The sequence below is a fragment of the Papaver somniferum genome, chromosome 5 (genome assembly GCF_003573695.1).
Source record: "Papaver somniferum cultivar HN1 chromosome 5, ASM357369v1, whole genome shotgun sequence".
NCBI lineage: Eukaryota > Viridiplantae > Streptophyta > Magnoliopsida > Ranunculales > Papaveraceae > Papaver > Papaver somniferum.
In genome coordinates this window covers 106,409,646-106,420,801 of record NC_039362.1, presented here as the reverse complement: position 1 = coordinate 106,420,801, position 11,156 = coordinate 106,409,646, and the positions used below count along the sequence as shown (strand labels likewise).

The 11,156-nt window shown below is 35.6% G+C and overlaps 1 protein-coding gene and 1 long non-coding RNA gene across 5 annotated transcripts; both read left to right on the top strand.

Moving 5' to 3' along the window:
* The first annotated feature begins 1,598 nt into the window (after window positions 1-1,598).
* LOC113282373 (U3 small nucleolar ribonucleoprotein protein IMP4-like) lies at window positions 1,599-5,873 on the top strand. Of its 2 annotated transcripts, none has more exons than XM_026531357.1 (9): window positions 1,599-1,888; window positions 2,644-2,727; window positions 2,834-2,943; window positions 3,047-3,097; window positions 3,194-3,337; window positions 3,458-3,547; window positions 3,802-3,908; window positions 4,918-5,002; window positions 5,571-5,873. In XM_026531357.1, the coding sequence occupies exons 1-9, from the start codon at window positions 1,777-1,779 to the stop codon at window positions 5,667-5,669; spliced, it is 882 nt and encodes a 293-aa protein (XP_026387142.1). In that variant the 5' UTR covers window positions 1,599-1,776; the 3' UTR covers window positions 5,670-5,873. The 2 variants fall into 2 exon arrangements, with proteins under 2 accessions (XP_026387142.1, XP_026387143.1); XM_026531358.1 differs by lacking the exon at window positions 5,571-5,873 and adding an exon at window positions 5,318-5,520.
* Window positions 5,874-6,107: 234 nt separating this feature from the next.
* LOC113282372 lies at window positions 6,108-9,660 on the top strand. Of its 3 annotated transcripts, XR_003326864.1 has the most exons (5): window positions 6,108-6,752; window positions 7,113-7,159; window positions 7,394-8,079; window positions 8,299-8,396; window positions 8,507-9,660. It is a non-coding gene; the product is annotated as an uncharacterized LOC113282372 (long non-coding RNA). The 3 variants fall into 3 exon arrangements; XR_003326862.1 differs by having other exon boundaries at window positions 6,109-6,752; window positions 7,394-8,396; XR_003326863.1 differs by lacking the exon at window positions 7,394-8,079 and having other exon boundaries at window positions 6,295-6,752.
* The last annotated feature ends 1,496 nt before the right edge of the window (window positions 9,661-11,156 follow it).

Sequence of the window (11,156 nt, the reverse complement as noted above, 5' to 3'; positions counted from 1 at the left end):
CTTCATCATTTTCTTCCTCTTCATTTTCATCATCTTCCTCCTCTTCATCATTTGCTTCCTCTTCCTCGTCTTCATCATTTGAAGACTCTTCCTCCTCTCCATCATCACTGGTTTCTTTACATTCTTCTTCAGCTTCATTAGTTTCTTCCTCCACAATTTCATTTTCGTTGCCTTCACGGTTAGTTTGGACTCCGACCTCTTCTTGATCATTATGTTCCACTCCTTCTAACTCAACTCCAGATTTAGCCACAGGTTGTTCCCTCAACTTAATTTCAAACCTATTCTTCTTCTCATTCTTGTGGATGCCTCTATTATCTACACCTAAATGCTTGTCACCGCGAGGGGTAGGCGTATGATCAATCAGGGTTAAGTCATTTCCTATCTTTTTCTTCACCCTATCAGGATTCCTACACAAGCATTAAAATTGATTGATTTACTAAGCGTAAAACAAATAATATAGAAAACAAAACACTCAAAAAAATGGTGATTAGGTTTAATTACGGTTCGTAATAAGACACAAATTACAAATCATAAATAATTACGGTTCGTAAATAAGGAATCAAGATCAATCGTAACACAACTACGGTTGGTAATTCAGCTATAGTTACCAACCGTACTCACAACTTCAAAAAATCCTAACATACATAAAGATGTACGGTTGGTAACTTTCATTAAGTTACAAACCGAAACTCAAGTACGGTTCGTAAGTGAGATGCAAATATGAACCGTACAAAGTATTTGAAACATACAGAAGAATGTATGGTTCGTAACTAATGTTTCGTTACTAACCGAACATTAACAAATTTCTCAAAAAAAATAAAGTACGGTTCGTATTTGGGTAGTTACCAACCGTAAGTTCTTCAAATTATGCAGGTACGGTTGGTATCTGGGTTATTTGCAACCGTAACTCACATGCAAAAATCATTTTCCATTTTCAATTTCGATCCAAAACCCTAATTTTTCATACAAAACTAACTTAAATCAAACAATAGACTAAACCCTAACTGGGTTTTTGAAAAATACCTCAAATAAGTCATTGTGCTTGATTTTGACGGTTGAGGAGTTTCAAATTGATGTTCTTGACCTAATGGGGGATTTGGTTCATTAGAACGGCTACAATCTTCGTCAACCTTCTTCTTCGACATCTCTAATATAGTTTCAAATCAACGATTATCAATTTTTCAACTAGCCGATTAATCGAAGAGGACGATGAAAAATCAGTTTTAATGGTGGTGGAGAGGAGGAGAAGAGAAGATGAAGGAAAGTTGAAAAAAAAACTGTTTTGATTTTCAGTTTCAATTGGGTTAATAATGGGAAGGACAATTCAGTCTTTTCAACCACAAAAATAAGGGTAAATTAGTCCATTTGAGGTGAAAAGGGTAATCCAGTCAATTAACAACCCCCATAAGACACCCCCTAACCAATAATAGAGATATTACTATCACCCTTGCCGCCCCTCTACCATTTCTTGCCGTCTAATCCCATAGCCCTTTAGCGAGACTCAGGTGGTGATGTCATAATTGAAGGGGGGCTTCTGTAAGAAATCACTATAATTAAAAGGGCGAAACTCAAAATCGAAACCCTAAACCACTCTCGGCCTCAGCCGACCTCCTTCCCAAATACCCTGCGCTTTCTTTACCCTGTTTTTTTTCCTGTCTTTTTTTATAAACCCCAGTTATCTCTGCAAACTGACTGTCGCTTTAACTCGATTCAAACCCAATCACTACCATCATCGTCATAATTTTTGGTTTTGTGATTTCCTACTGATTGTGGAATATGCTTCGCAGAAATATTAGAATGAGGCGAGAATACTTGTACAGAAAAAACTTGGAAGGGAAGGAACGTCTGTTATATGAGAACAAGCGAAAAATTAATAAAGCTCTAGAAGGTATTGCATCTCTATAACAGTCTAGTTAACCTAATTTGATCGCTCCAGCTTTGTTCACAGTTGTTGTCATTGTGTTTGCAGCAGTACTCAAACCCATTACCTGCGTAATTGATGCATTTAGAAATTTTATAACTGCTTATCTTGTGTGAATATAGAAACAACACTGAGAATCAATCACTGTCAACTTGAGGAGTTGTTCTTCGCTGCTGGATTGGACTTTTTGGTTTTGCTGAATTTACTGCAAACCAAATTAAGCCTTTTGGCATATTCATGTATTAGAAGTGTAATTTTTTAATGGAATTCACAGTTTGCACTGGCAGCTACTTACCAGGTTCTTAATCTCATGAGGCCTAACTAGATTGTTAACTCTTTTAATGCCATACTCTTCCATATGCGAGAGTCAATTTTTTTTAGATGATCATTAAGAGAATTCTTACAAGAGAAATGTTCAGCTGGAATCATTTTAATCCAAAGAGCTTAAGGTTCGGTAATGAAACTCCATGCTGTTTTGGCAAGCATTGGTTTGTTGAAAACTCTGAAGTTTTAAACCTAATCCCCCAGTGCATTTTGGTTTGGTTAGCACATTGATTCTTCTCTTTTTTCTCCATAACCAACGATAATTCCTTTGAGTTGAATTCATTTGTTTTTTGTAGGTAACTTGTTACAAGATGTTTGGTATTCTTGTTGTAGTTAGAGTAGTTAATATGTATAGCTCAATCGGGAATGTTTAATTGACATTTTTATCATTTGCATAGAGGGTAAACCGATACCCACAGAGCTGAGAAACGAAGAGCCAGAGTTGCGTCGACAAATAGATCTCGAGGATGTAAACACAGAAAGTAAGTAATTTTATTTCTAAAGGATTTTACGGTCTTTCATATGTTCATGTATTCTGAAGTTTATTATTTTTTTTTTAATTAATTTTGTTCTGGTTTTATATATTAGTACCCAGGTCTCATATAGATGACGAGTATGCAAATGCTAATCAAAGGGATCCGAAGATTTTGATAACAACGTCACGTAGTCCAAGTGCCCCTCTAACTCAGTTTGCCAAGGTATTTGGATCACAATTCTCTTTAAGTTTACTTTCTTATGGTGTCTATCTTTTCCTTATAGATCTTGCTCCCCCCTCCTTACTGGATTGTTATGTTGTGCCAGGAGTTGAAGATTGTTTTCCCTAATGCTCAGCGAATGAATCGTGGTGGTCAGGTTTGGAGAGTATTTGTTTGTTTGTTAGGAATAAGATATGGTTCTTCACTTTTTTTGCAAAAATACAGTTTTTAACTTGGGATTTCTTCTATGCAGGTCATCTCTGAAATTATTGAAACTTGCCGGGCACATGATTTTTCCGATGTTGTGTTGGTTCATGAACATCGTGGTGTCCCAGATGGTATAATTGTTTGCCATTTACCACTGGGTCCAACTGCATACTTTGGATTACACAATGTGGTACGCTATATAATTTAAAGTTAGATGTACCATGTTGCCGATGCTTACCTTTTTATGTGTGTTTGTGTGTTCAGTGTTTGAGGCATAAAACACTTACATAGTTTTATGTAATATTTTTAGGTGACAAGACATGATATTAAGGACAAAAAGTCTGTTGGAACAATGTCCGAAGCTTATCCTCATATAATTCTTGACAACTTCAGTAGCAAGGTAAACTTATCCTCATCTAAATCTGTTGGGATTTTGTAGTTGTTGGGTGCATTTGTTAAATTCTCTGGTTTCCACCTATCTTGTGCTTAATTTATCCAAAGGCAGTATGTTTTCTGATTTTTGTCAAGATATTGAGTGGGTATAATAATACTTGCATTTATCATAAGTTGGTTCAGTGTGCCTTATTCCATATCCAAACGTTGATGTTTCTACTGTGCTTTTGGCATAATTTGACTGGTTGATTTTGATGACAGCTAGGTGAAAGGACAGCCAATATCTTGAAGCATCTCTTTCCGGTGCCAAAACCAGATTCAAAGCGCATCATAACCCTTTCTAATCAGTCTGATTACATCTCATTCAGGTTAGATTATTGCTTAATAGTTTCACTTGCTTGTGTATAATTATGAGTGTTCCCTTTCTGCAAGTCTGGTAAAGAATGCTGACTAAAAATAACCTGGAAAAACTCTCCCAACTGAAGGAAAAGGCAAAGGAGAGACCCCAAGTGTGCAGATAGGAAAAGTTATTCTATTCATATAAAATGTAACCAATGAATTCTTCCCGTTCGCCTCAATGAAAAGTTGAATTGATATTTGGTACTTACTACCATCCCATGTTTGAATGAATAAAGGTTTTGTCAAAAGTGTGGTGAAGAGTCATGATCTTGGAGTCTAAATATGCGGTCTCACAAATAAAATAGTAGAAAGGAAGACAAAACAAAAAAAATGCAAGTTAAAAAATATCCGCCTTTTTGGTCTGCAAGCCTAGACAGTTTTTGGGGTATAACTAGGTGTGTTTAGTGCATATAGCAAGGTTAAAAAGAAAAGAGCAAAAGGTCTCTTAGACAATTATAAAACGAGTAAATGACATTTGGTTTCATATACAGCAGGTCCCCTATGTAAGACCTGCAACAGAACTGGATAGTTTCCTCATTGGACACATGTGAATTTCTGTTAGTTTTAGGAATTGCTTGTTGATAAAGCTACTTTCCGAGCGTGAACCAAATAGTGTTTTATGTTCCAATATCAGCATGTGCTGTTTTTTGATCAAGATTTTGGTTCAGTGGTGAACTAATTAAACTAGTGCTACTTTTTCATAATAGTTAAAATCCTTGTCAAGCTTTTGTGTCACCTTGTTGGTTCATTTAGTATATGTACATTCTTGTGTGTTTAGTACATTATATTTACCTTTACCAATGTTCACCACATGACCAAAAAAAGCAAAAATGAAAGCATATACAGAAAGTTTGGGTCTATTTACTGTTGGAATTCGTGTTGTGATTCTTTGTGGGTTGAACTGTTGTTGCAAATGTAATGATCTCGATGCAGTGTGATTATCTTGCTTCGGGTTTGATTTTGTTCTTGAATATGCAGGCATCATGTCTATGACAAACCTGGTGGGCCTAAATCAATCGAATTAAAGGAAGTTGGTCCGCGTTTTGAATTAAGGCTTTACCAGGTTAACATCTGTTTCATCTGAAGTCGTTTTTTTTTCAGTTAAAACAGAATATATTTCTCCTAAACCATATTCTCATCATTTTGGAGAACCTCAGTTACAGATTCTGGAGGTTCATAACAAACCTAGCAATATCGTGACAGTCTTTTTACATGCCATGTCTTTGACCTGAACTTGCTAGAGATTTGTTGAGTTTGAAACTGGTTATTAATGTTGGTACAACCTGTGAACTGTCTGTTAGAAGTTCCGACTCATCACATTCTAACCTTAATTAGGAATTCTAATTAATATGTGATCGACTTGATTTCGTGAGAACAGTTGGCGTAATCTATGCATCACCAGCTTTCGTTTCATCATGTAGAAAGTTATCTACCTTGTTTATGTTTGCCGCGACTGCTTCCTGGTTATCTGTAATTGGTTCCACAACAGGCTTAGCGGTTGTCAATGTTTTGTTTAAGTGAGAATGCTCCACATATTGCTTATTTTTGGCCCTTAAGATCTTTGCTGCTAATGAAAAGGGCTGCCTTTGGCTCTCAATTTCTCTTACTCATTCGTTATCGTGATGTCTCAGATCAAATTAGGAACAGTTGATCAGAGTGAAGCCCCGACTGAGTTTGTTATCCGGCCGTACATGAACACTGCTAAGAAACAAAAGATTCTTGGAGATTAATTGGAAGACTACCCCAATAAAGTATCTCAAATCCCTTGCATTAAGAGGCTTTCTAGAAAGCTGTGTATTTTGCAAGGGATTTTTATAAACATCTTTTGCCTTTTGATTTTTGGAGTTAATAGAATTACTTACTCTGTATTAACTTTTTTTGCTTTATAAATGTCAATTTCCTTGGACCTTTCTTATGAAATGTTAGGTATTCAAGAGTGGTGTTCATTGTCTTGGCCACAGCCACAACATTTCAAACATACAAAAATTATGTGCATCTTTTTGAAACATCATTAGCATATAGATTCTCAATTATTTCGGTTGTGCAATTGAACGATAACAATATCATTCAGTTTCTATTACTGGGTAGGCTACGACCTCTAGTTATTAGCTCTTTTAAAGTTTTCAAAAATTAGCAAGGATCATATAGACTGTATGATTTTAAGTGATTTTACTGGTACCTCCTGCTGCTTGTCATGGTTCAATTTTATCATGGGTGTGGACTTGACAATCTAACTCCTTTAAAATCCTAAGCTCCTTAGGCTCCACGTTGAATGGTGACCGTCACCCTCTCACAAAATTGTCCTGTACAAATTTCGGCGCAAAATATAAAACCCAAAAAAAATAAAATACCAAACCCTTTTTTGTTTCGTTCACATAGAAAAAAATAAAAAAAAAAGAAGAAAACCCTAAAAATAAAGCCTAAGATATGCTTTCTTCACAGAGATGATGATACAAAGAAAAGAAAAACAACTAGCAAGGGGACAAAGGCTTTATCCCCTGTTAGAATAATAAGAAACTAAAACCTAGAAAAATATGTGCAAAAAGTCTCTCTAAAACCCATTCGCTCAATTTCTGCTCTCACATCTTCTTTTTCCTCTATTTGGTAATCTCACATATATCGATCATCATGAACAATATCAACTAATGTTCCAGTGAACGGGGATATCTTTAATCCCGTTTGATTAGGGTTTCGTTGTCATCATCATCTCTATTTTGATTGATGTTATTAGGGTTCACTTTTTTATTAGGGCTATACTTGGATAAATAGTTTTGTACCACTAAGTTTGCAGGGAGATTGGATTAATCTTCAAGGTAAACTCTAATCAATTTTTTCTACTGTGACTATCCTTTTTTCCCCTTCTTTTCTTTTGCGTATTTGGAACTTACAATACGTTGGTTTCATTGTTTGCTGAAGTCTATTTAAGCCATTTAACATGTAGCTTTTGACATCTGTATGTAGATAATCATCACCATTTAGTCAAGTTTGTGTTTGAATTTTCATGCTCAATTTAGATAATTCTAGTGCTTGCTTATGTAACGTATTGTTTTCTGGACTTCCTTTTTTGGTCTGTTTTATAATTTTTTTCTTTATTTGTCGCGATTCACCTCTGCTGCTGCGGCTTGCTAATCTTTGTGGATTTTTTTTGGTTTTTTGATTTGGTGATTTAATAGGCAGAAGTCGAATCAGAAAGACGACGAAGAGGAATAGCAGAAAAGAGGTAAACTTATAGAAACCCTATAATTTTAATTTTAGGTTGATGTTTTTTGTATTTTTTTAGTTATAATCTTATCAAATCGGTTTGGGTTCTCAGATATAATATTATAATCTAATCCATTCTTTCTTTATGGTAACATCTTCTTTGCCTAATAAAGATTTATGGGATTGTCACACTGTAATGATATGATACTGATCATAATTTTTTGTTACATTATTTACTATGTTGATTATAAAGAATTTTTTTCCCTCTATTTCTGAGAACCCTCGGGCTCATTTCAATGGAAGCTCCATCTTTAAGTCAATAATATAGAATTCAGGTTCGTTGAAAAGCCCCCTTACACAACTAGGGCTGAGCTTAGGATCACAACCGTTCTTACACAACTAGGGATGAGCTTAAGCTCGCTTGACAAGAGGTATGACACTCTTTTCTCTTTTTGATATGAAACTCTTCTCTTTTCCTATCCCATTTTGCTCAAAAAAGACAGTTGTTCATGCTGACTAAGTTGAACACATCAGATGAAACAATGGTATAATACACGCAAATAATGATTGATAAAGCTTAGGAAATGATCATAAACTGGAGACATGGCGTATAACTTAGGAAATGATTTAGATGTCTTTAAAAAGAGTTCTCCTTCGGTGGAACATTACTAGATTTTTTCCATTTCCATTGTCTTCTATATTGATATTAGCTGATTCAGAGTTTGGGTTTTGCTATTTTATTATCATGTTAAAAAAAATTTGATAAAGAAGAGAATGTACAAAAAATGCTCTTAGTTCAATCATAAAAAGAAGATTCACAATGAAAAATGCATTAACTTATACCTATAAAAATGTGATTTTCGGAAGGATTTACCAAATTTAAATGGTTTTTTAAACAAGCCTTTGCAAAGAAGTGGGTGCAAGAACTACAGAAACAAGGTGGGTTGATATTATTTTTATTTAGTATTTTCAATTATTTTGATCAATCCGAAATTAATAGTACACAATGTTATGAGTCTTATGATTGAAGTAGTGGGTATAGTGGGAACTATATAGAGTTGTATGAACCATTCCGTCTTTCTTGGAGTGCTGCTTGCTGAAGGTGGAGGTCCAGTTCTCTTTACTTTTTTAAACATTATTAACTATTCCGAATGTCAGGGAATCTGATTATCCCATTGAAGAAGAAAGTTCCCTACTGAAAACAGTTACATCCAAATGTATCCTCAGTTACTTCTGCTACAAATGATAGTATTCAGGTATGAATTTGATTTTCAGCGAACTATTTCAATTTAGTCTGTCCCTTCCTGGATCACTTACATTTCATGTTCTCGGATCTAAGAGGAGTTTTTATAATTTATAAATACAGGGGAAATGGGAACCCACTTTACTTTCACAAGTTCAGAAGAATACCTATGCCAATATGTGGAGCTAAAGCCTATTAACCATGCATCAATGTCAGTATGTTGATAGGGAAGTTGGAAACTTCCTTGGATTATGCCTAAATAAAACTGTGCAATACAATTGACAACCTGCAACACAAACTGAATGGGAAGTCCCATTTCTGATGTGATAATGTGATAGGCTGTATTCTATAGATAAGACGATTCCCCTATATTAAGGCATATCGCAGCAAGACTTTTGATCGATAATTTTTCTAGATATATTAGGAATATGGTTTCAACACTTATAGAAACACTTGAGTCTATTGGAATGTAAAAGACAAAAGATTTTGACACTTAAAAAGTTCAGGTTTGGCAAGTGAATTCCAGCATAGCATATGAGTTGAGGATAAGGTCGAAATTAAGAAGCTCCACTGCTTTGATATGAATTCCAGCATAGCATATGCATTTCATCCAGACATTGGAAAATTTTCTGACTAAAATTGTTCATTTACCATTTCTGACTAAAATAGTTCATTTACCGTATATTCAGAAGAATCAGAACATTGGGTGATGCAATGACGATCGAAGAAATTGTATAGACGCGCCACTGAAGAAGACTGTAGACTGACGCACTGAGGCTGGAACGGCATCCACAATGCAAAAAAGACCTCTTGCGGACACTACAACTATAAAAACTATCAACATTCATGTAGATAACACATTCCTAACACATCATTCATTCAGAATGAGTGGACGCCCTTGAAAGCAAGGATACCTGATCCAAGTATGTCCCAACCTACTTAGGTTGTCGCATTATTGTTTGTTCTTTTGGAGTAAGGTCAATAGTTCCTATTTAGAGGATGATTGAAATGATGTTTTTGAGGAGAATGATGACGCCTCAAATGAAGTATTGCCAGTGAAAGTTAGTATCGTGTTGTCACCTGCTGGAGTACAATGACACTCTGGACAATTGAATCAATTACCTTGCAGTTTGTGGTGTCATTTACATTTTATACTCAGTGGATTAATTTTGTTACTTTTGTATAATATTTGTCAGAGATTTCAAATTTTGATGATAGAAGTTGACTTTGATTTGTTTATAATTTTAACATAAGCACAAGTATTCACACTTTTCGAAGTTATTTGAGTCTATTATTTCGTATTCATTCATGTTGATGATGTTGGTTTACGTTTCTTTGAGAGAATTTATAATCTTCACTGTCAAGTATTATGGAGAAGGTGGCAAAATCATTACTTACGTACTACAATGGGAAGGGTAAATTTCGTATTGTGATGATGTTCAAAGATGACGCCACACCAAATCCAAAATGCTTAGGTCTTTGTTCAAATATGGCAAAATCCTAAGCGGCGTGGTGGGGCTGGCAAAGCCACGCCACACCAAATAAAAAATATAGCGCACAAGGGCGAGGTGAAGCCGAGCCACACCAAATCAAAAATGCATCGCAACGGGGCAGGTGAAGTCCTGTGACACCAAATCTAAAATGCACGACAGGACGAGGCAAAACCACGTTGCACCAAATCAAAAATATATCGCGACAGGGTGAGGCGAAGTTGAGCCACATCAAATCAAAAATTCAACACCAAATCAAAAATACATGACGGGGCGAGGCGAAGTCGAGCCATACCCAATCAAAAATGCAACACGATGGGGCAAGGCGAATCCATGCGATACCAAATCAAAAATGCACGACGGGGCGAGGCCAAACCGAGCCACACCAAACCAAAAATGCAACACGATGGGGCAAGGCGAAGCCCCGTGAGACCAAATCAAAAATCTTAAGGGACGGGGCGAGGCGAAGCCGAGCCACAACCAATAAAAAATTTAACACCAAATAAAAAATACATGACGGGACGAGACGAAGTCACATCACACCATGTAGCATATGGTTAAAAAAAAGATGCCTGGTGCTACGCCGGGAAGCTTCTCAAACTTGGTTCACCAATTCAACTCAATCGACAACTACAAACTACAAACACAATGCATCAATGCCTCTTTCTTTGAACCATATTTTGTATTTGGTAAAGCTCGGCTTCGCCTCGCCCCAGTCCCCATTTGATTCAAGGTAAACTCTAATCAATTTTTTGTGTTTAGTTTTACTGTTTTCTTTTTCAACTCGACTCCTTACTTGAAAGTGATTTATGTCATTGTTAATGGATTGATACAGATCACAGTGCCCAGATTCGGGACAAAACTAATATGTTTTATATATTCTACTAGGTTAAGGGTTACTTCCTTTTTGAATTCTTAGATATGGGTATGTTTGATTTTTACCATAATCATGATATATGTTGTCCTGCCTCTCTATCTTTTGTCTTTCCTGTTTCTTCTTTGTTAATAGCTTATTTTTCTCAAGTTAATAAAAAAAAAATTCTATCGTTTTGATCTATTCTGCAGGTATGATTTTTATTAAAACGGATAGTTTTGATCTATTCTGCTGGTACGATTTTTATTGAAACGGTTACACTACCACATCTCATTCTCTTTTGGTAAATTGTAACCATATCTTCCATTTCTTATTCATTCTTGGTATATTTTGGTCAAGTTGATGATTTTGTTATAAATATTGTTTGTTTGGTTTAATTTTGCAGCTGCGATTTGCTTGGTTTGTTTGT